Genomic DNA, 26,163 nt, shown 5'->3' on the forward strand with positions numbered 1-26,163 from the left:
GAAATTCAAAGAAGTACCGGTAACCAATACTTTTGAAGAGCCTTGTTACTTTGGCTCTTTTCCATATTGAGAGTTGCTCAAAAGCCCTCACTATATATTAAGCTGTAAAAAAATTAATACTGGAAAGAGAGCTAGACTGGGAAATCTCTGTCATACAAATATAATCTTGCCAATCTCTGAAGAGGCATGTACAAGTCAGAGGTAATAATTTAATGCAGCAGTAGATAATTGCCCCTTCAATATGTGTCACCGAGAGCCAGTGTGACATGCTTTTTGCTAGGGGGGACTAACTATGTATGCCTGGTCCAAGGGACAGGGGGTCAGTCCATAAATAGACTTACGACAGACAAGTTAATACAAAATTAATACTCTAAAACTTTTAACAATTTAATAAATAACAATATATGCCAAAGATAATTCCAAATAATCAAAACATATGCACTAGAGAATTTAAATGTCTCTGTTCGTAAGAATTGTCTTATCACTTTTGTATAATCACTAGCTGGAATTGTCTGAAATGCACTTGTAAGATGATATTGTCCAAATAGTTATATTCCTTAGGGTTGAAGGTCTTGGTCCGATGAGTTGTTAGTCTTTCCTTTGTTGTCGGGTTGATGGCGTTCCAATGTTTCAGATGATCGATAGCCATCTTGTTACTGATCGTTGAATAACCAAGACTGGAACAAGACGGTACTCTGCAGGATCTCTCTAACTCCTTCACGCTTCTAACTGTTGTAACGGTGACTGTGACTTAGTGCCGTATTAGAATTTCTACGAACTATTTATACCAAAACTGAAAAGAGCTCAATGTGACAAGTAAATTCTTTAATTGATTCCAGTAATAACATGAAATGATAAAGTTAAAATATGAATAATAAATTTATTAAAGATTACAATTAAAGGATTAAAATGAGTTATCAAATGACATCTGTCTGCCTAATTAACAAATTGAACAATTACTGTTATTCTCAAAAACATATGTGACATATTCAAATATTTCTAATTAGTTTCAAGGTAATTAAATTAAGATAAGTTCAATAAGAATTAAATAAGACTGTAAATAATTATAATCCTAATGGAATACAATCTTTTGATTACAAACTTATTCAAGATTAAAAATTCAGATAGGAAAATGATAAAAATGCTAAAAATAGTTAAAAACCTGAAAGGGAAAATGCACCTATGACATATTTCCCCCCACTCTAAAATGTTTGTCCTCAAACATTATATTAATATCTATTTTATCAATGAACGTAAAGATATGCAAGCAAAATAACATGTATATATACATCTAAAAATATAAAATCTAAGTCTTTGAACTATGCGAAACTCAATTTTTAAAAGAGGTTTGAAAATAATTTTGGAAGTACTGAAATAAGTTCATCAGGCTTACTTAGAACATGATCAATTACAAAGTCTGGTTGATGTGACCATACTTTATAATGATCAACCAAAAGATAAGATAACAAATTGACCAATACAAAAATAGAGACCTGTTGATATGATTTATATATCTAAGTAACTATGTACATGAATGTCCAACAATAAATTAATGGTATATAGTAAGGACTGACTTGTGTGGGTTTTTTTTTTTTTTTTTTTTTTAATATTACTGCATCTTTTAATCAAATTCTATACAAATAATCGATAGTACTTTCACCTCTGTGAAAATTATGCACAATAAATAACATTACATTTCTTTTACAAGTCTTTCGAGACAAGAGGTACCAACATCATTTAATCATTCCTATATGACAATACATGGGAAATTAAAATGATTTTGATCTTTCAGCAACACCTTTACAAAGGTGTTCATTATTTTCTGGATTGATAAGAGCTGGCCAAATTAGATAACGGTATACAGCTCCATTAACTTCTTTTTCCTCGTTGAAAGAGTCATAGTGTGCGTATTCAAAATGATTATCACGTGATACACTGTCATCTAAAATGATTGGATAATTTTGAACCGCCATGTACCATGTGATTTCAACACATTTATCTACATATGAAGTAATGTCTATATTCAGCTTTTGTCTGGGAGTAAAAGTGTTTTTCCTCATGAAAACTTCATATCGAAAATTCTTGATTATATTCAGTGCTACTTTTTCAGCAATAGATTTTCTAAAAAATCCAGCTTCTTGGTGTATGTCAGCATCATGGTCTTTACCGCTGGGAACATTAGTTGTGCCCTGAATTTTTACTTTAATGGTTGATTTGAGAATTGCCTCTAAATGTTGTGGTGCAACTTTATCACAGTAGGTATAGGCATCAATCAGCACGGTCAGCAGTTTTTGAGCAGCTTGCTCTGGGTTCAACTTATCCTTCTGTAGAGCTTTATTTGCTGTTACCCAATCATTTCGATAAATATCGGTATACATTGATGACACTCTATCAACTGGTAAAGGGTCTACCATTGCATCTAAATCAGTTGGTAAGGTAGAACCAGTGGGTGTTTTTGTACGTAGATCACGTAAATTCCTCACTTCCAATGTCCTTTGGTGTAGTTCTCTATTCAGTCTCTTTACTTCTTCCTTTAGATCAGTTTGTTGACCTCTTGGTCTTCCTTTATTGTGAGTGGACAGAAGATCTGGAGTGTCTGCCCAGGAGGCTTCCCAACTATTATTATGTCTGTAATCACCCGAACGAGCTGATTCTCTTGTGTCAATCATTGCTAGCCTGGTTCTTCTACTGGACCTCTCCTCAAGTTGCATTTGTAGTTGTTCAATCTCAAAATGAAGTTTATCGCAATCAGCACATTTATGGGACCTAGTGTATTCTTTAATTTTTGCGTAATGTGGAACATGCTGACGTGTTGATGGTTTTACTGTCAACGGGCTTTGAATCTCGGCTCTATATCCCCCTGAATTCAAAATATTTCCATGTAAATCCTTTGCATACATTGCGTTTTAGTCTATTTTCTATTTTCCCTGTGCAATAAATAACATTATATGCCAAAGATAATTCCAAATAATCAAAACAAATGCACTAGAGAATTTAAATGTCACTGTTCGTAAGAATTGTCTTATCAGTTTTGTATAATCACTAGCTGGAATTGTCTGAAATGCACTTGTAAGATGATATTGTCCAAATAGTTATATTTCTTAGATAGAACTGGATCCAGGGTTGAAGGTCTTGATCAGATGAGTTGTTGGTCTTTCCTTTGTTGTCGGGTTGATGGCGTTCCAATGTTTCAGATGATCGCTAGGCAATCTGTTATTACTGATCGTTGAATAACCAAGACTGGAACAAGACGGTACTCTGCAGGATCTCTCTAACTCCTTCACGCTTCTAACTGTTGTAACGGTGACTGTGACTTAGTGCCGTATTAGAATTTCTACGAACTATTTATACCAAAACTGAAAAGAGCTCAATGTGACAAGTAAATTCCTAATTGATTCCAGTAATAACATGAAATGATAAAGTTAAAATATGAATAATAAATTAATTAAAGATTACAATTAAAGAATTAAAATGAGTTATCAAATTACCTCTGTCTGCCTAATTAACAAATTGAACAATTACTGTTATTCTCAAAAACATATTCAACATATTCAAATATTTTTAATTAGTTTGAAGGTAATTAAATTAAGATAAGTTCAATAAGAATTAAATAAGAAAACTGTAAATAAATATAATCATAATGGAATACAATCTTTTGATTACAAACTTATTCAAGATTAAAAATTAAAATAGGTAAATGATAAAGAATGCTAAAAATAGTTTTAAAAACCTGAAAGGGAAAATACACCTATGACATATGGACTTCATAATTAATTATTGGTCAGTTCTGGGGATTTGTATAACTCCCTAAGTTTGTGTTTAACTTTTTTGAAGATGGAGACAAGAACAGGAAACAATTTGAAATGTTCAAGTTGTTGTGATTTAAAGCACCATCATTTTAGTTCAATTTTAAATTGCTGATTTATTATACATTCTGTAAGTCTCCCAAGGATCCTCATACTATCAGTTTAATGCAATATATTAATTATGTCTTGAATGTGATAAAAGAAAGATAATACTAATATTGTAAAATCTTTTTAGTGATTTCACGTTATATTTGCAGGTATTTAATGATCCCGTCCATGGTCACACAGAAATCCATCCACTATGTGTAAAGATAATTGATACACCACAGTTTCAGAGGCTGAGATATTTGAAACAATTAGGTGCTTGTTATTTTGTTTATCCAGGTGCTGGTCATAACAGATTTGAACATTGTATTGGGTAAGTAATTCTAACTATAAGATAGATATATAGGAAGATGTGGTGTGAGTCCAATGAGACAACTCTCCATACAAATAACAATTTAAAAAGTAAACCATTATAGGTTAAAGTACGGCCTTCAACATGGAGCCTTGGCTCACACCAAACAACAAGCTATAAAGGGCCCCAAAATTACTAGTGTAAAACCATTCAAACGGGAAAACCAACGGTCTAATCTATATAAACAAAACGAGAAACGAGAAACACTTATATATTACATAAACAAACGACAACTACTGTACATCAGATTCCTGACTTAGGACAGGTGCAAACATTTGCAGCGGGATTAAACGTTTTAATGGATCAAAACCTTCTCCCTTTTTCTGAAACAATAGCATAACATCACAACAAAGAAAAACATACGATAAAATATCAATTGGCAGACTTAACTCAAGATGATATATTTGTGGTTAAACAATGTTCTATTGTCCTATGTGCATGGTTTTCAATGTCCCACATGAACACTTGTTAATGAATTACATTCTTAGAAACTCCTTAGATATTATAACCTGATGACAGGTGTATTATATAGCTATGGTGATATTTGAAAATATCAGACTTTCAATGGTCTTTTAAACTTTGTGTGATTTTGGCTGTTTCTAAAGATGATGGTTGCGAAATGTCTTCAGCATGTTTATATATTTTTCACATTTTTTATACGACCGCAAAATTTGAAAAAATTTTCGTCGTATATTGCTATCACGTTGGCGTCGTCGGCGTCGTCGTCGTCGTCGTCCGAATACTTTTAGTTTTCGCACTCTAACTTTAGTAAAAGTGAATAGAAATCTATGAAATTTTAACACAAGGTTTATGACCACAAAAGGAAGGTTGGGATTGATTTTGGGAGTTTTAGTCCCAACATTTTAGGAATTAGGGGCCAAAAAGGGCCCAAATAAGCATTTTCTTGGTTTTCGCACTATAACTTTAGTTTAAGTAAATAGAAATCTATGAAATTTTGACATAAGGTTTATGACCACAAAAGAAAGGTTGGGATTGATTTTGGGAGTTTTGGTTCCAACAGTTTAGGAATTAGGGGCCAAAAAAGGGCCCAAATAAGCATTATTCTTGGTTTTCGCACAATAACTTTAGTTTAAGTAAATAGAAATCAATGAAATTTAAACACAATGTTTATGACCACAAAAGGAAGGTTGGTATTGATTTTGGGAGTTAAGTTCCCAACAGTTTAGGAATTAGGGGCCAAAAAGGGACCCAAATAAGCATTTTTCTTGGTTTTCGCACCATAACTTTAGTATAAGTAAATAGAAATCTATGAAATGTAAACACAAGGTTTATGACCATAAAAGGAAGGTTGGTATTGATTTTGGGAGTTTTGGTCCCAACAGTTTAGGAATAAAGGGCCCAAAGGGTCCAGATTTAAACTTTGTTTGATTTTATCAAAAATTGAATAATTGGGGTTCTTTGATATGCCGAATCTAACTGTGTATGTAGATTCTTAATTTTTGGTCCCGTTTTCAAATTGGTCTACATTAAGGTCCAAAGGGTCCAAAATTAAACTTAGTTTGATTTTAACAAAAATTGAATCCTTGGGGTTCTTTGATATGCTGAATCTAAAAATGTACTTAGATTTTTTATTATTGGCCCAGTTTTCAAGTTGGTCCAAATCGGGTCCAAAATTAAACTTTGTTTGATTTCATCAAAAATTGAATAATTGGGGTTCTTTGATATGCCAAATCTAACTGTGTATGTAGATTCTTAATTTTTGGTCCCGTTTTAAAATTGGTTTACATTAACGTCCAAAGGGTCCAAAATTAAACTAAGTTTGATTTTAACAAAAATTGAATTCTTGGGCCTCTTTGATATGCTGAATCTAAACATGTACTTAGATTTTTGATTATGGGCCCAGTTTTCAAGTTGGTCCAAATCAGGATCCAAAATTATTATATTAAGTATTGTGCAATAGCAAGAAATTTTCAATTGCACAGTATTCAGCAATAGCAAGAAATCTTCAATTGCACAGTATTGTGCAATAGCAAGAAATCTTCAATTGCACAGTATTGTGCAATAGCAAATATTTTCAATTGCACAGTATTGCACAATAGCAAGAAATATCTAATTGCACAATATTGTGCAATAGCAAGAAATTCCAATTGGATTTCAATTGGAGTTATCTTTCTTTGTCCAGAATAGTAGTTGAATCAACTTAAATCATTGTTTTATACAATATACAATGTATATTCACTTTTACTACCAACTGATAGATTAAAGCAATCTTTACCATTCAGTGATAACAAGCACTTTTTTTTACATTTTAATATTTTATGATGTATTTAAATGAGTAGTTATTGTTGCAAACTTCATTAGAAATTTGAATTGAGATCAGTTTTGAAATAAGGGAAAGGGGGATGTGAAAAAAAAATTGGAGGGTCAATTTTTTTCATTTCAGATTTCATAAATAAAAGAAAATTTCTTCAAACATTTTTTTGAGAGGATTAATATTCAACAGCATAGTGAATTGCTCAAAGGCAAACTTTTTTTTTTAAGTTCATTAGACCACATTCATTCTGTGTCAGAAACCTATGCTGTGTCAACTATTTAATCACAATCCAAATTTAGAGCTGAATCCAGCTTGAATGTTGTGTCCATACTTGCCCCAACCGTTCAGGGTTCAACCTCTGCGGTCGTATAAAGCTGCGCCCTGCGGAGCATCTGGTTTTTATTCTCTTACTTGACTATGTTCATAGGTTGTACAAGAGTACCACAAATAATACTAATAACTGGTCCAAACAAAATTTAACTGTAAATAAATTAAATAACAAACATTAATAAAAGAATTTGAAATATCTTATTAGACATGTGGTCCAGAAAAAGCTATCTAAAATGGATCATGGACTAAAATGCTTCCATCAATGTTATGGATGAATGTATATATATGTTGATGTTTAGCATCCAACAGATAAAAAGAAATTAGGTTAGGCTGTAGCATATGTACAAAACTACCCCCTTAAAAGTTTTCTATCACCACAATACAATAAAAGGACAGACCCTTTGCAAATAAAAAGCTGGCTTTAATTTCAAGAACATATTGGCAGGAAATATCACAAAGTTCCACCCACAATTCATTGTCTCATAATTTTTAGGATTTTTGAGGTTCTCAAAAGACTTGGTATCAGGGTTTCCCCTGGGTCAATTATTTTTTTCGCCACCTCTTTCGCCAAAACAATATATTTTTCGCCACTTTATTTTTTTTTTCGCCAAGTAACACAATATATTTTTCTTTTAAAATTTTCCTTTTTTCCAGCCCCCCCCCCCCCCCTAAATAAGAAGTCGTTTTTACAACAAAACAAATAAAGAATTGATCCCTCTTGTAAGGTGTAGTCATTACATTGAAGGGTTACTCTCATGCCAAACTTTTTGAATAGATTTCTTCATAACGACAGTTTTCTTTTCTAGACCATCGTAAATAAGTAAAACTATATGGGCGTTTTTCAATAAAAACGTATTTTCTTGTCCCAGCCACTTTAAAAAAAATGTGTTTGATCTTTGCAAGTAATTTTTTGTGCAGTCAGTACATTGAATTAGATTTAACATTTTTAAGCAAAGAAACAGTTTATTTATAGAGGGATTGATAAGATATTGACTCCTGAATGGTCCAAAACAACCAAAATGGCATGTCCCTAGACCGTCTGTTCAACATTCATACTCTAAAATATCGTAAAAAAATGAAGAAATAAATGTTATTTTTACTTTACATAAGTTCTTTAATAATTCAAAAGTATGTTCAGAGCCAACATATTTTAATAAACAGCTTTCAATAAAGGATTTTTAATTTCAGAAGGTATGTCCCTCACCAAATGTCCACTACGAAACGAAGTCATTAAAATTTGCCAATAAACAGTTTTATAAAATCAATGTAATTTTTGATTGCAAGAGATATAAACATTAGGGTCTTACAAAAGAAGTGATGCTTTTATAACAGCAATTAAATTGCTGGTAAGAAAAATTTAGCACATCAAATGGACCAGAGTGATACCGTATTTTTGTTAATGTCCACTACGAAACCGGTCAAATCTACATCAGTATCTGGTTTTAAAATTATGAAAAAAATATCAGTGTACAGCTTAATAAATGCTTTGATGAATACAATCAGTCTTGTAACTATTGCAATATAGGGATTGTGGGAAAAAAATAAAACATGCGAATACGTCCCCTACGAAACGGTCCCCTACGAAACAAGTTTGGGAGAAAAACCATGCAGTCTTTTTTAAATCTTTTTTCAATTATATTCGTGCAAAACAAATAACAAGGGTTAGTTTCATGTAACTTTTATTATGTTTTTATTAACATATAATAGGGTTGATGTCAACTACGAAACTTTTTGTCCACTACGAAACGGTTTTGTCCACTACGAAACGCATCAAAATGTCCACTACGTAACATGAGTTGTACCTTCATATGTGAAGTACTGTCTAATCTTTATCGATAAAAATGGTTTTCCAATTCAGAACAAAATGAGATTTTTCTAGTATTTAAAGTAAACAAACTGGAATGTCTATAGGAAACATTAAAAAATTGCAAAAAAAATGTGTTTAGAAGAAGTTTCGTAGGGGACAAAAGTCCCCTACGAAACAGTACACAAATTATGAAAATAATATCATTTTAAAGAATATTTAAGATTGCACTTTTTGTTTACAAACAGGTCTATAATAGAGGTATTCGAAATAACTCTTGAAATTAAATTTTAGACTAGTTGATTTTCCATTTTTTTTAGGTCTGAAATATACGCTTTTATTGAAAAACGCCCATATGCTTGAAACAAGTGTGTCACTGAAACGACTTTGGAGTACCCACTCAAATCAATGATCTATATGAAAGTTAAATGATAAAGTTTTAAATCAGAGACCTTTCTTGCTTTTGAACATTTTTCGTCATAACAACAATTTTCTTTTCTGGACTATCATTAAAAGAAGGAGAGGCAGCGTAAAAATTTTGCTTCAAACACGTGCGTCGCAAAGTGGTTAATAGTTCCCTTTTGTGACATGTGACAGAAGCCATTTAATCATATCATTTTGTTATATCATAACAATCAACACCTTTATTAATTAGTCCTTTGATGTCGATAGCTACGAATGATCTATGAATGCAATCAGCTGATTATTGACTTTCTGTCAAAATCTTAACGAGTTCAAGGTGAATTCCGAGTATTGTCTGATCGGTAAAGTCAGAGAAACCCGAAAAAAGTAAATAAACAAGATGGCTGAAAATAAATCGTTTTATATATTTCTTTCGCCAAATTCTTTCGCCAATGACGAATTTTAATCACCACAATTATTATTTTTTCGCAAATTGCCAGCGGAAACCCTGCTTGGTATACATACATCTGTTGATGACAACTTATAAATATTTTATCTTGAATGTTTTTACTTTTTAATACAATTTCTTTAAGAGTGAGTATTAATCTATACTTTTCAGTGTTTGTCATCTAGCTGGACAGTTAGCACGAACTTTGAAGAAAAGACAGCCAGAACTAGACATAACAAATAAAGATGTCTTGTGTGTAGAAATAGCAGGCCTATGTCATGATTTAGGTAGTTTATTAAGAAGTCTTTGTATTTGTTATATATATTAAATTAAATGATTTGTATAAGTAAACACATTGAATATGAATGATTATGTTAAGATGATTAATTTAAAATGTACCGCTAATAGGGTTTATAAGGAAAAATAGACAGAACCACATTGTTAAAACCAGTACGTTGGTGTGTGCATGTTTCTGACAGCTGGTTTTAGATCTTAGAGTTTAATGCAGGTATTTGTATGCTTATATGTTGCACATTTTCAATTGATGTACTGTCAATGCTACACTTTACGTCAGGACATCAAATGGCTCAAATATTCAACAGTGTACAGAAGAACACCACAAAGTAATGTCAAAATGAGGCCAATTATATAGGTTTAATCTTTTGAATTTTTCTCATTATAATGATGGGGCTAATATAGCTTACTGAACAGAAAGGTATTGATTTTGCTCATTGTTAAAGGCATATGGTGACTTGTTCAGGGGCGTATCCAGCCATTTAAAAAAGGGGGGTTCCCAACCCAGGACAAAGAGGGGGTTCCAACTATATGTCCCCATTGAAATGCATTGATCCTCCAAAAAAAAAAGGGGGGGTTCCAACCCCCGGAACCACCCCCCCTGGATCCGCCACTGCTTGTTGTTCACATCTTTAGTTTTCATGGATGGTGATCTCATTTGCGAATATAAAGTATTGCAAAGATAAAGGCCAATCTATAAAGGAACAAAATATATATGTAGACATATTGAAAAGAGTCTTGACAGATTGTTTTTGTTGAATTATAACATATGGTTTGAGTATATATGGAATGATACTTTGTGAACTGTGATGTATAATAAAAATGTACAGGAAATATAACATGTACAAATCTACAATTATAAAAAAGGTTTAGTTTGTACAAAACATTTGGTTCTTTAAAGCTTGATTGAATTTATATTTGCAGGTCATGGACCCTTTTCACATTTATTTGATGGAAAATTTATACCAACTGTAAGGCCAGATTTGAAATGGAAGGTAAGTACCACAAAGCTGTCCAAAAAACAAGAATGCCCCATCCGCACTATCATTTTCTATGTTTAGTGGACTGTGAAAATGGGGGAAAATCTCTAATTTGGAGCATTAAAATTAGAAAGATTATATCATAGGGAACATATGTACTAAGTTTCAAGTTGATTGGACTTCAACTTCATCAAAATTACCTTGACCAAAAACTTTAACCAAAACTTTAACCTGTGACGTACGGACAGACAGACGCACAGACCAGAAAACATAATGCCCATAAATGGGGCATAAAAACAGATAGCAAACTTTAAAAGACCTCAGGATAATAGTTCAAGCTGAGGTAAATGTTAAAGAAATTTGAAATCTGGAAAAGAATGTTGAAAGAGTAAAGCCTTATAGTCCATCAGCTGGTAAGGTGAAATTTCAGTTCTGTGTTACACCCCAGGGTACCGCAATTTTTTTGGATAAATCTAAAGAGTAATGTCTGAAGAATATTTTAAGAGTTGTTAGACTTTTGAAAAAGTGTCCAAAAGGGGTTAAAAGGGATCTTATTTAAGAGTATATCAAAAATTTTGTTTAACACATATATACAGAAAAAAGAAAAAATAACCAAGTATTCGGTACTATTTCTCTTATTAAATTGAACGAATCATATCTTATTAATACGGAGGCTATTTTTTATTTAATTTTAATATCGTATAGGACCAAGAAAAAAAAGGGGGAGGGTAATATAAACAATTCATGATTTTGAATGAAACAAAGCATACATACTAGTTTTCATGATGAAAAAGGTATAGTTTTTTACATTGAAACAGAGCATCAAGTAACTAAAGGCAGTTGAACAAAATTCAAAGGTAAGAAAGGGGGAAAACATGGAATCAATGACAAACACAAACATAAGTAATGTACATCACAGTCATTAAAAACACACATAGTACTAAAAAAATAAAAAACTGCCAAGGTTTTAAGATCTATATTAAAGTTCTTTTAACAGCAGAATCACCACATTTTAAGGTCATGAAGAAGGTCAATCCATAGAATCATCTTCATTTTCGTCAATGGCATCTACCGAATTATCATCACCATCATCTTCACCATCTTCGTCGTCATCGTCAGCTATATCAACGATTTGATTATGCTTGTTGCTACAAGCATTCGTACATTTGCAGCCATCTGTACAGGATAAACCTTGTCGAACACATGAACATCTTTTGGTGGCACAACCAGCTTTACATGAACAGCTTATCAGTATCAATAAAGCATCTAAGGCTGGCGGTTGGTCTAGCCAATTGATGCTGATCAAATCGTTCTTAACAATCCAACCATGGTTGTTTGGTGATGGAACAGTGTTATGTTGAAGAGCAGATTTCCAAATCTTTGCCTGATAGTTGGCTCGTTTGATGTGCTTTAACATTGCATCTTTTGTTGGGGGCAGTAGATGACAATGAATGTTTTTTGCATTGCAAAAAATTCTGAATCTTAAATTCATTGATGTTATTATTGTCGTACCCATATGTAGCACACAAAAACCTCTCGAGTGTTTTTGACAGTTCTTCGCCTACCTCTTCAAAAGTTTCACCAAGACGGGATAGACCTTCTGAAAACTCCACAGAACGTGTCAAAACACCGAATGCTTTGCTTTTTCCTTTACCAGACAAAGCACTAACTGAATCACAACCAGTAAAGGCGTGAAATCCTGGCAGTGCTCTACAAACATTCTCCCCCAATTTTGCACACATTGATTGCACATTTAGTAATCTGCATTTGGAAGACGTACCTGTCAGAATAATAATATTTGAACTGATGCAATTCTGAAAAAAGCAGGCCAATACTTCCACATCAGTGTCAGGAGATTTTATTACAATGGAATCGTAACCTTTGTCAGCTGCGTGTTTTGCATGAAGAAACATTTTTGTGTCGGCTTCTTCCTGTTTGCTTAGAAGCTCAGTGCATTTTACACTTGTCACTATTTCATTTTCAACAGAAATTTTGTGGCACATACTTCCATGTGAAACAAATAAGTCAATTCCTTCAAGTGCAAATCTATAGGATTGTTTACTCCATTCCGACACAAAAAATTCAACAAGAGCAACTTTGTTTCTACCAACTGACACGATTGCGATGGTCTCGAAATTATTGTAATGATTTGCCCTCCCAAGGACCTGCGATCCCGTTCTAAGTTTTTGGAAAATGACGCAGTCATTGTTCCATAACTGCCGACCTGATTTCTCTGCCTACCGCGCTTGGTTTCGTATTTACTAATTTCAATACAAACTGGAGGAATGTGCTTGTGTTATCATTATGCATGAGCATTGTGTAGTAATCAGCCAGGAACCAGTTTACAAACTAACTGGTTTCTGTTTGTATTCCACTACAGTCGAAGAAAGTGTTGTAGTTTGACAGGAACCAGTCCAGAATTTTGTAAACTACAAAACGTAATCGGTTATTATCATTCCGTTTTGGTGTTTCATACCGACTTATATGGTTTGAATAAGCTTAAGACCCTTCAAACATTAATGTGATAGGTATATTAAAGACTGTTTTATAAAAGGATGAAACTGTTTTGCTTTAAAAGTCGTACTATAGTGATATATGTTATGTACGGATTTCCACTCTCACCGGTTAATTTCTTCTTTTACACGTGCTTTTGAAACTTCCTGTTTAAACATCGCAAGTTTTAAAATTGTTTTATGAGTGTATTAAACTTATTTTAACAATCACGAAGCGTTCAGGAATCATTTCAAGCAGTTTCTTCTTCTCTTTGATGATGGAAAATAGGCTTTCTCAAGAAAATACCGCAAACGATCGCAGAGGAATTGAAACGTACAAGTCAAGTCGGCACCTGGTTAAATTGGCATCTAGTCAAATCGGCACCTATTTGACGTCAATTCGGCTTCCAATAATATTTATTATAATATTTTCTATTCAATTAATTAATAACTGTTACCAAGTACATAGTGAATATTAGGTAAACAACGAGACCAAAGTGAATATGTTGTTGTGTATAAAAGTAAACAACAAAGCTATTGTTTTAACCATTAGACAATTATTAAAATTAAATGAAAAACTATGAGTCCCTTTCAATAAATCAAACTTTCATGCCAAATAATTAGCAAATTTAAGGTGTTTTTTTTTCAGTAATGTTTAAACAGCATTAAACAAACAATCCTGTAAAAGACTTAACTGGTTAAATTAAAATGCATAAAAATATCCAATAAGGCTATTTTATTTTTTTCTGGGACGCCTTCCTAAGACGTTCGTAGGAAGGCTTCCTAAGAAGGCGTCCCAGAAAAAAATTAACATAAGCCTTGTGGTCATAGGAAGGTGTCCCAGAATAAAATTTAAAAAGCCTTGCCAGACGTAATAATTATTTGGACTACTCATATATATCATTAAAAATACACCAAAAAATTCATGTAGTTGAGAAAAATAAATACATTCAAAATGTACATGAACATCCAAAAAAGTGAAAGTTAGTATTAACTCTTTTTGCTTTAAAAATTTACAACTGCATTTAAGTATTGAATGCTTTCTTTTGTAAATTCATTGAGGTGTAAAAGCGTTGACCGAAGTACTTTTTGTATGAAGCGCGTAAGCGCTTCATTCTAAAAATGTGCACACGGTCAACGCTTTTGCAACCCTATGAGGTTACAAAAAGAAACATTCAATACTTATAATTACTTTTTTTAGCTAGAATCATGAAAACACGAATTTTATAACTTTTTTATTCAATTCATCTGTGCACTTTATTGTGGGACCACGTGTTATCATGAATGAAAAGTTTTATTGAGTGATGCAATTGCTTGAGGAATAACATGTGATGTGCAGTTAGCCAATCAGAATAAAGTATTATAATGAAACATATATCAAATGTAATTATAACAAAATACATTACGTTGTAAGAGTTATCTCCCCAAACACTGTTTTTCTTGTGGCCACCTCTCCTTCGTAACCGTAAAAGATTTTATTTTACCAAATTGCTCGTTACATATTTAGGATAAGAATATTCGTTTGAACCATAGCTCTATGGGGACTCCATATGAGAGTTATTCCCCCTTTTTCATTTGATTCAAGCGATATGCATTTTCAACTGGTAAACCATAACTGATAGAGACCTAGGGTCTTCATGAGGTCATTGGTACTAAAAATGAAAATGAGGTCAATGTCAAAGGTCAAGGTCATATTATAAATTTTGATTTTGGCTTATTTTCACTTCTTTTCAAATACTGTATGACATTTTGACAAATAATTTTTCATAAATTATTAGTTGCGACATGTCCTTACTTGTATATTTTGGTTGAAAGGCTGCGCATACAATAAAAGGGAGTTTTTGTCCATCTTACATTTAAAATTACGCGTCAAGTGGTAGTACTCATTAACCAAACATATTAAAGACCTAGGATATTTTGATTCAAGGTCCATGGTTTGTGACCTTAAAATTGAGGTCAAGGTCATAGGTTAATAGGACGTCATAAAGCCATAGGAACTAACATTTTAAACTGATTTTTCATATATCAATATAAAAATAGATCTTTTCTAGTGGAAAGACTTCAATTGTTCTCTGAACAATTTGTTTTTAATTTACATTATATTTTGTGGGAGAAGGGGGTTCAGACTATGTGGTATCAGGTCTGTTTGCGCCCAATACACTTTCGCACCTCGCACGTTCACACCCAAGGTCCGTTCGCACTCTACTCATTCGCGCCCAATTTTAATTCAAATTCAAGTTGAATAATTGGAAAATCATGATTGTTGTTTTAAATTGCTTTGGTGTAAATACTGAATGTATTTTTAGCTTGGTATGAGTAAAACATTGAAGATTTTAAAGGAAAAACACAAAAGATAATTGTTTTTAAGCCCTTTGATCTGAAACAACAAAACAATAAAATATAGGAACCAAAATATAGCAATCCACTATTATAACCAAAACATGATAAAATTTATTCAACACACAGAAAAAAAATAGTCAGAATCTCACTTCATTATGAAAGAGGTCAATGAAACAAAGTATAGCAATACACTAACCAAAACATGATTAAGAGTTATTCAACGCTAAATAAAACGTTGACAAAATACCACTTTATTTAGAAACGATTATTATTATCTTTAACAATACGCTATCCAAAACATGATTAAGATTTATTCAACACAAAAAAAAAATGCTGTCTCACTTTATTTTGAGACAATGACAACAATTATACTTATAAGAAAACACTTGCTTACAGAGTTATTAAACACAAAACCAATTAAGATTAGTTGCGAACATGTAGGGTGTGAAAGTGAAAGGGGGCGAACATGAGTTGGTGCAAACGTGAATGGGCGCGAACGGACCCGGATTCAGCCTATGTACCAGTGAGAAATATAGAAGCCTTTCTACGGTATTTATTTGTACAATTCAGGTAGTCTTGACCTATTCATTTGTCTTAAAAAAAAAACCAGCCAGTTGGCACCTTCACTTCACACACACACATATACGAATATCAATTATATGCTTACGAGACATGTTGCATTGTTAAACTAATTACGGTATGTGAAAATCAAGACTTGCATAAAAACTATCCCAATATTAGAGACAGTGGCGTCATTTTTCTTCAGAGCTTTCAGCTCTTTGATTTATGGATATTGTGGGATACTGATCAGTGACAAAATCAATGCGGGGAGCTCTTTTTGAAACTAAAAGGATGGTTTTAAAAACAACATTTGCCAAATCAGAAAAAGTACTTGGTATCCTTGTGATGGATTGAATGACTGCCATGCAATCAAATATCCACATGCTTTCCTCAGGAATAGCTTGCATTTGTTCAACGCCCTTTTCTAAAAGACCAGCCAGGACAGATTTATTTGTCTTAACAGGTGTACCATCAATGTTTGCTAGAGACCATGGAAGAGGACCTAATTCAAACTGGAGGACCTCTCGCATATCCAACTGTCTTGTCTGGGCTATTACAAGCAGGCGACCAAAAAGATTTCTATCTGCTTTCAATGCGTTGTTGTTCTTATCAGCCATTAACTGCTTACCTTTTATTTCCTTTGTTGAGAAAGTAAGCAATGATTGTCTTTTGATTGGTTTGAAAATGTCGATTGACTTTTGAACAAGCCGTTCACTGATGAAATTGTCTGATGCCAACTTTCCCTTTTCATACGCGTTCAGAAGGTCGCACGTTAATTCAGAAGAAGCAACAGTACCCGAGGACAAGCCTGATAACTGCTCAGATGTCTCAAATGGATTTGTCCAGCTTTGCAGTGTTTGAACCAATTTCAAAACGTCAGTTTCATCTCGTTTCATTCGAGTTTTGCCAAGTTCTTTTTGTGTGGATGTTTCAGGGTTAACCATTCCTGCCAAATCTCGACATTTTGATGATATTGAAGCTCTTTCGTGTGCATTTAACAACCAACGTTTAACAGAACCTTTATTCAAACTGAAACCAACAATGCCGCCTCTTGTTTTGGTATCTCTGTTCAACGTTTGCTCGATTGTTTGGTCAACTGGAGATCTAGAAAATCCATGAGAGCTTCTCTGAACACAAAAGCCACCTGATGAAAGATATGCATGGGCATCAGGATGTGTATTTGGCAGATTTTGCATATGAAGCAAATAGACTGACATGTATCGGGAATAGTTTTGACGGTCATATGCAAAAAACCATGGTAGCATTTTTTCAACACATGCCAAATGAAGTTCCCAATTACCTTCCCTTGTTGCTCTTATAAATACCAATAAAAGTTCAACCATTTCTATGAAAGAATTCCAGAACTTTTTCATTGGTCCCTCACTTACATTGCAATATGCACTAAATGCCTCAAATAGTTTACTAACATAAGGTGACATTAGCAAGGTTTTTAAGTTGTCTGCTGTTAAATTTCGCCTGATTTGAGCTAAGATTGGCAGAACAGATGCTTGAAAATTAGGATCGAGAAATTCATTCTCATCATTTGAATTAAGCCAAGAACCAAATGCTTCCCAACGTAATCGTTCAAAAGCTTCAAATACAATTTTGTGCAATCGCAGCGCTCGATTGTAATGTTTACCTTCTAATACACCAGTCAAAGAACATGACCCAATAACTCCAGACTCCAACAGGAGATCACCAAGCCCTGCATCGCCAAATCGTTTCCCAATAACTGCTATAAAAGCACATGCAGTGTGAATCGCGCCCATTCGTAAAACCACACGCTCGAATTCAACTGGTTTCTGCCAAATGATTTCCAGTGCTTTTGCGTATATAGCCTAATCAAATACTATGACAACATCGCGTTGACCGAGTTTGTCAGCAACGCTTACTGATCTCTGTAGTACGGTTGTTACGGTGTTTAAATCAGTTGGACTTGCGTCAATTACCTGCAAATACCCAATACTATTTGCTCGCGGGACATTAGTATGGTCAGTCATGATGTTGAAAGCAGTCCATGTAGGTATACATTGGGAAACATCTATATCAAGCAAAAACAAATTGTCTAAAAGTGACATTCGACAGAGCAAAAAACAGAAATCTTTTTTCCTAGATACTAAGCTTAGAGATTGAAAGCTGTTGTGTGTTTGCTTGCTAAAATTTGTTTTCGGGCCAACCCGTGTTTTCGAATAAATATGAACAGGTTGTTCTTCAGTTACGATTTTCAAGGACCTGTTTTTACTTCTTTGGAGGGGCGTTTGATTTGCTTCGTCTTCATTCTCACACCAATCTGGTCTTGTTTGGATGACAATACCATTCGTACAATGAGTAGTACCTTGGCCAGATAATGTTTCCTCACACAGATCATTATTATCCCAACAGAAACTTGAAAATACACCTTTTCTTATGATACTTGGAATGAAAATATCATCTTCAGTATTCATGATCATTTTTTTCTGCAATAGCTGTTTCTATTTCTTCAACTTGATCATATGACACAGAATGGCCAAATCTATTGATGATTTTGACAATTTCTGATGACCCAGTTTGAGTTTTTAAGTAAATTGCTAGGGCAACATGTTTTGGAGTTTTGGTGTAGCCTTTACTTACAGAATAGATCAAGTCTTGAGCAAGCGACATTATCCGACGATGTAACACCTCTGAACTAATATCAAGCTTTGAGGGTGAAATGGAAGCATGTGTAGAATCATCGGTAAGTACCAGGGCAAGAAAGTTGTAGAGTAAATCTGGAATTACAATATTATCTTCACTTATAGACTCTCCTGTAGGTGGCCAAGGAATATTAGACTTTGAGTCTAGACTTATCACATTACGAATCGCTTTTGCTGCATAAAAAACAGTTGTCACAATATCTTCCTTTCCCACTGCAGCATTAAAAGTATCATTACTTTGAACCAGAGTGCTAGACTCTATTGCAGTTTGAACAATCTGACCAGTTGGTACAGAACTGCAAAATACAAGCAAAGAATTTTGTCTACCAGATCTCCAAAATGTCAGGTTATCACCAAATTCATTTACAAGTCGGGCTTTTAGTCTAGTGGGGTTGTACTTCAACACATGGACACCTTGAGTTAAAAGAAGCTCTCTAAAACGAGAGCATAAATCCGTCAGATTTGAAACCTGTAGTCCATGTATAATGTTTTGTTGTACCTCCTTGGCTAGAATATCGATAGCAGACGTAAATCTGTCTGGTTCTTCCTCTACTTGTGTTTCATTTTCCTTATACAGAACTGATGTTAAAATCCTAAAACAAGATTTATGGTAGAAGAAGTCAAAGCCCGATTCCAGGCGTTTAATTAATAGAGGGTTGGTGTCCTGCTGTGTAGAAGCTTGTTTCATGGTTTCTATCGCTTCATCAGTGAGACATTTTGTTAGAGATTCTAACCTTCTTCTGTCTTTTAATGATGTTTTGTCCTGAAGACAAATAACACACTTTGACTTATCAAAATTACGCGGGAGCTTGGCCGCTGGAACATTAATTGCATGTTTTGTAGCGCTATCGGACTCAAGTTTGCGCTTTTGTGAACAAGTGTTTCGTTTCAGGGTTAATTTTATGTCCCGCTTCATTGTGTATAGTTGATAACATTTTTTGTGGTATACACCTTTAGGGCCATCTATCCATTTACCTTTCATTATTTCTGAAACTCTGTCATTTCTTGACTCTGCTGCAGCTTTAAAGGTAGTCCAAGTTTTATCAGAAAAGGATTTCAGGTTCCCCTTTTCACCTGATCGATGACAGAGACATTTATCCCAACTAAAATAAATGTTTTGTTTAGGATTTAAAACAAAAGTTTGTTCTGTCATATTTTCCCTTATTCATTAAACCCAAAAATTTAAAAAAATGTAAACAATATATCAAAAAAGTAGTAATTTACTTAAAAGACCACAAGAGCAGTTTATAACTATTCAATTCTATATACAAATACCAACATACATGTTATGTAATATCAGAACAACTTTGGGAAATATGCAAATTTGCAATAAACAGCCAATAAGAGCCAAAAACATGAAATATGATCAATATAACAAGAAAGTAACAGTTGTAAACAAAGAAAACAATTAAAATGTGTCAAAAGACCTATAACATTTATCCCTGCAAAAACAGGAATAACTATCACAACAATGATGAAAACAATGAAGAATTCCAAAGGTAACAGAACAGTGTCAACAAACCTTGTTGTACTCCGTATCAACAAATATACAGAATAGAGATCAATAAAGTGAATGCAAACAAAGCAACAAAATAAGTTGACAGTATGTACAAAATTTATAAAACAAGAGTAAATTCATTGAATAGTGAAGCAATATATACAAGTAAGAAGGAAAGAAAAATAATCAAAAACACAATTAAATGAAGAACAATGTAAACATTACGAAAAGCATTTGTTAAGAAACCAGCTGCAGATTGTATGTCAAATCGACATAATTTTGTGCTAAAGAAAGTAAAAAGTCTGAACAAATTCAACAACTGACTATTTGACCTTTGTTCAAAGCGATGTTTGTCGATTGAATGACTGAACAATTTTAACTCAATCACCACATAGCTAAAACACTAAATGTAATCAAACACACCCTTATTGAGCTCGATAGAGTGCACCTTTCTCAGAATGCAAAAAAATAACCTCAATTTGTCATTTTTTCATAAATATTTTGTTACACATTTACTTTATAAAATAATTTGACTCACAAAAATATCATAAATCGACAATTTAATGTTTGTTTTTGGTTGCAAATTGATAACCTTAAAGTTCTAATGTGTGCACTCAGGTATGAATAGATTGTCGACTGAATCGAAGACGGTAATGTGATGATTTCCGGTATTTCACCAGTATTTGCACGTACATAGGTTTTATTGAATAATTCATATTTTAGACGATAAATAAATACTGCAAATAGTTAAAACGTTGCATACTGGTCAATTCTTAAGTTTATTTCACAAATACGGGTAATTGAATTACGAATTTCTTTATGAAAGGAGAAAATATGCCTTTATTTTAACTAAAAAAATCTGATTGTTTGTAATGTAAATTAAATTTTTTTTTAAACAAAAAATCTTCAGTGTTACATTAAATATGATAGTTTCATATCTGTTTTTGTTGTTTATACCTATACTTTATTTTTTTTTAATCGCTTTATATTAAAAAATTTAAATATAAATTACTAAGTCGTGAAAACTAAATGAAGGTACCATTTAAAAGGGCGTTTTTAAACCTCTTTTGGACACTTTTTTTTTAGTCTAACACCTTGTATTTTATCAATAAGATAATGAAGTTGAATTCTATCAAAAAAAATCGCGGTACCCTGGGGTGTAACACAAACTCCTTAACTAGAGCGCTTTTGAAAACTAGCTGATGGACTATTAAGGAAGATATTTATTAAACCAGAAATTTTTCAGACTTTTCATCGTTCTAATATTTGCTGTGTTTGTAGACACATGGTAGACATTATTTCTATATTTGTCCTTAATATTTCTATTATAAAAAAAAAGTGATTTTGATTATGAATTTACAAGTAAAAAACTAACAAAATTATGCTTTAAAATATGAGAAATGACTAAATTTTAGTTTATTTTCTACTTTTAAAAATCTGTTGTATATCTTGAACTTTTTTTAAATGCCAAACACAATCAATGTGAAATAGTTCAAGTTATTTAAATGGTTAAAAAAAATCTTGTGAAGTTAAAGATAAAAAAAAGAGGTTAAAACTTTAAACTAAAGACAGCCAAAAGACCTGTTATAAAATAGTCCATACCCAAGTTCAGTATGTATATGTTGGTAATATACTTTTATCATCAAATAATTAGAAACTTAAATGACTTTATTTTAGCATGAAGATGCCTCTGTAAAAATGTTTGATTACCTGATCGAGGAAAATGAACTGAGAAAAGAGTTTGAGAGATTCGGTTTGACAGAACAGGATATAACATTTGTTAAGGAACAGATTGCAGGTCCCTTGAAGAAGAATAAAAATGTAAGATTGTTAATTCATTCTTGTAGTACATTGCTTTATATATATATGATTACAAATTTCAGATCTTAGTTTATTTTCCTTAACATTCCTTTGTTAGACTGATCTGTTGTTCATTGTTATTTTTATTGTCCAATTTAATCTAAGTTTCCTTTGTCAAGCTTATTACACATTTTTTAATGGCAACCTCTCCTGATTGCTAAAAGTAAGAAAAAACTAAAATCAAGTAATTTCATTCAACAAAATTCTTAGTTTCTTCAGGGAAACGTCCTGAAGTAATTGGGTATATTCCCAAGTAAACACATAAAAAGATGATAAAGGTTAGAAATATTTACTGTCTCCTAACTGTATGACACTTCATTATATATGTTTAAAATTAATTACAAATTCATTTTCCATGCTCACTTAAACAGGAAAAACTGTTACAGGGTGTTACAGAAGTGAGTACAAAACATAAACAAATCTTTAGCTTAAACATTCATGCAACTTTCTAAAAAGTATCAATAAGATTTTGCTTTTTTCTCCATCCTTAAAACATTATATTCATTTTGCTTCATGTTGATTTAAATTTCACTTCCAATGTATGAAAGTACCTGAAGTTTCAGTGCTATTAAAAATTAAGGATTGGTTAGCTCTGATTTTATGGGTAACTGTTAGCTGGTGCACTTTGTTTTTTAAAAGATTTAAAATACAGACCTATTTTTTCCGATCAAATATTTGTAGAGACCTAAATTGCATGGCTATGCTTCTTATTCTTATCATTTTTTTCCTCTTTTTTTTTTTTTAACCAAATGCATTTTCAAGAACTGGTAAGGCAAGATTGAAAATTCGGGATAGGTCTATTTGTGTTAGTAATATTCATGTTATCAACAATGACAATTTATTGCATTGATTAGACATTTAAGGTGAAAACTGAACAACCCCTTATTATAGGATTAAGCACATTTTTTCTAGAGGTTATTGAGGTGTTAACCGGGGCGATTAACTCACAAACTGAATAAAAGTCCGAAGGACTTTTATGTTGAGTTTGTGAGTAAGAGCCCCGGTTTACACATCAATAACCTCTAGAAAAAATGTGTTTAATCCTTATAATTCCTCAGCCGAACATTTGTGATATTTAATAAATATTTTTTTTTGTTGATGGCTACTATATATATTTACCATCAAAAGCACAATGGCAAGTCGTAACTAAGGAGTACGCTGCCATCTTGACTTTCTAAAAACCATAAATGTCCGATAAATACAACAGAATCTTAAATGAAATAGCACCTACCTCAAAAACTTCATAAATGTTATCCGAATTTGAAGCGGACACGTAATGAAATAATATTTCCCTTGAAAATTTCCATTCGTATGACGTCGTGTTTTGCCATCACGTAAATTCGCCAAATCCTTCATGAAATTTCACGGAATTTTATTAAATTTTATTTTTATACATTTTCGAAGCTTTAGTGAATTAAATTTCTTTCTTTTTTTGGTTATATATGCACTAGAATAGTCACAACTGTTATGCAATTGTTTTTATATCAATTTGCTGAAAATCCCGGGATCACTGCAAGCTTGTGTATCGCGCATGAATAGATTACAAAAGTAGTTTCGGAAACATGGTTTATTGAAGTGTAAACTTAGAGATAAATTCTAATTGACCAATCCAATTCAAGTATTTTTAGAGATGCAAATCATATAAGAATTATAAATTTTTAAGGGTAGACATCTGGCTATTCTACTTGCTTTAAAGGACTGATTTCCATGTTATTTAAATTTGCAATGTCATATTGTAAAAAGTCATCAAGTGTTTCAAAACTCATTATTCAAAATCAAACTTTTGTTTTAATTCAATAAGAGATGTATTGGAATATCATGATTAAATCTAGCTTGTAAGTCAATGTTTAACATTAACAAATTGGTATACACATTTATATATGATTTCATAGTACATGAATGTTCTTTTAAACATGTGTTCAAACTGATTTAATTGAATGTGATAATTTATTGGGTTAGATTAAAAAAAGATCTCCCAGATGTTCTTTGTAATTGTTTTAATAAGCAGTGATAGAGAATGCATAAAGTTTAACCCTTAACTCTCTCTATGTACGTCCATTCATTTATAAACAAGTGTCTGTACATTTGAGTGTAAGTTCAAAATTGAGTTTCTATTCACTTACTTTAGTTTTCATGAACCAAATGTTTTATCACTAGTATACGCCTTTAATACCACCATACACTGATCAAGTTATGTCCCTTTATAAATGGAAAAATTAACAATTTGATCGTTATTGCAATCTTACTTTACTTTGTCTTTAGTTAATGTTATGAAACTTTAGTACAATACTTTACTACCACCGAATACAGATCAAGTTAGAATTTATGTGGTGTGACAAAGTTTTAGAGTTATGTCCCACTTATAAACTTATGTTTGCCACAACCAAATATTATGAAAATGATATAGAATGCTTATTATCACCAAACATAGATCTGTTTTCAGGGAAGGGTGCTTGTTGGCACTTTTTTGTTTTGTAAAATATGATTTTAGAAAATCGACTATAAAGATGATTTGATGTAATTGTAATAGAATTTTGAAATGTAATTGTTTATTTTATTTGTTTTTATAGGAATGGCCTTATCAAGGTAGAGAAGAAAAGAAAGGCTTTTTGTATGAGGTGATTGTGGATAAATTAATTCAACCAAAAATGGCAACACCATTGTCTAGCAAACATATTGTTTTAAGTTTCTGTATATTTGTTGAATGGTGTTATTATACGCCAACAAGAATGTGGAATTAGCTTTAATAACAGTTAATTTGTAAACATATATTTGTGAAAGGGACCAGTAATATTATAATTTTGAGATCCATGCACATTACAGTTTAACAGAAGACCGCAGCACACATATTTTAAAGTTATTAATATTTACAAACCATCACATCATCATTGCATACATAACATACAAACCACAATGACATATTTTAAATAGGATGGGTTGGAGAACAGCTCTTACTGCACAATTTTGCTCAAAAGGATGAGCATCAAATTTCAGAAGAAACTATACAAGATGAACACCTCTGAGGAGCCAAAAATTTCTAGAATTAAAACTTTTTTTCTTTACCTGATTTTTGGGTTTATAAGACTAATAAATTAATTGTTGAAGAAAAAATCATATGGTGGTGCACATCTTTTTTTGCTACGGCCCTTTGAAAATGACCAATTTTGATGATTTTCCCATTTTTCATCTATTTTTACCTGTTTTTGGGCTATTATCGTGAAAAAATCACAGTTCCACAATTAATTTTTTTTTCATGCTTTATCTAAAGATGAATTGGACCAATCTGAATATATTTTACTTTAAAAAAAACTATAGGTAGGTGTTAATATAAGAAAGTTTCATCATATTTTGACGCTCTTTTGTGTAAAATTTAACATGCTGTCAATTTTGTATTTTTGTGATTTTTCTCAGTTTTAAAAACAAAATGCATATTATTTCAACTTTTTTGTTATAAATGATTGAAAAAATACATATCTAAGAAAATTAAAAAGTCCAAAATGATATGGGATGTACATGATTCTTGTAAAATCATTTTTTGTATCCCTCACCCATTTTCTCAAAATTTTTGCTAAAAATACTGACTTGATTGGTCGTAAAATTTTAAATGTGGATTACTCAAAACCATTCATTGTAAATACACAATTTTTTCAAAGACTTATGTTTGATTATAATTTTTTTTAAATTCATTGATATTTTCCACTTGTATCACATGTTTTCGAAATTATTTAAGAACAAGATTTCAACGAGACTGACTGAGACTGAAAAGTTAGAAGAATACATCCTTAAGGGTTCTGAATGGGTTGCACATTCTTATAAATAAGCATTACAGCTGCAATTATAGCATTACATGATGTGTTTATTCTAGATTTAGCAGTTTTTGTTCAAAAAGTATTAAAAAGTTTAAACCAGATTTATATAGGTTTGGTCTTAATAACTTATTTTAA

The 26,163-nt window shown here is 32.3% G+C and overlaps 2 protein-coding genes across 7 annotated transcripts in view; one reads left to right on the forward strand and one right to left on the reverse strand.

Moving 5' to 3' along the window:
* The window catches only part of LOC139523612 (deoxynucleoside triphosphate triphosphohydrolase SAMHD1-like), a 62,672-nt gene that overhangs the window by 22,333 nt on the left and 14,176 nt on the right, over nt 1-26,163 (forward strand). For 3 of the 6 annotated variants that reach the window (XM_071317760.1, XM_071317758.1, XM_071317759.1), the window contains 6 exons: nt 4,064-4,224; nt 9,694-9,809; nt 10,741-10,811; nt 22,037-22,180; nt 22,591-22,617; nt 24,790-24,837. In XM_071317760.1, the coding sequence (XP_071173861.1) occupies nt 4,064-4,224; nt 9,694-9,809; nt 10,741-10,811; nt 22,037-22,180; nt 22,591-22,617; nt 24,790-24,837 (567 nt within the window). The remainder of the gene's footprint in view (nt 1-4,063; nt 4,225-9,693; nt 9,810-10,740; nt 10,812-22,036; nt 22,181-22,590; nt 22,618-24,789; nt 24,838-26,163) is intronic. The other 3 variants (XM_071317763.1, XM_071317761.1, XM_071317762.1) reach the window with 1 other exon arrangement.
* LOC139522588 (uncharacterized) lies at nt 1,770-2,900 on the reverse strand. Its single transcript, XM_071316052.1, has one exon. The coding sequence runs from the start codon at nt 2,898-2,900 to the stop codon at nt 1,770-1,772; it is 1,131 nt and encodes a 376-aa protein (XP_071172153.1).

The sequence above is a fragment of the Mytilus edulis genome, chromosome 5 (assembly GCF_963676685.1).
Source record: "Mytilus edulis chromosome 5, xbMytEdul2.2, whole genome shotgun sequence".
Taxonomy (NCBI): Eukaryota; Metazoa; Mollusca; class Bivalvia; order Mytilida; family Mytilidae; genus Mytilus; species Mytilus edulis.

Excerpts from the sequence above, each read along its gene's own strand:
- LOC139522588 (XM_071316052.1), bottom strand. The coding sequence starts at position 2,900 with ATGTATGCAAAGGATTTACATGGAAATATTTTGAATTCAGGGGGATAT.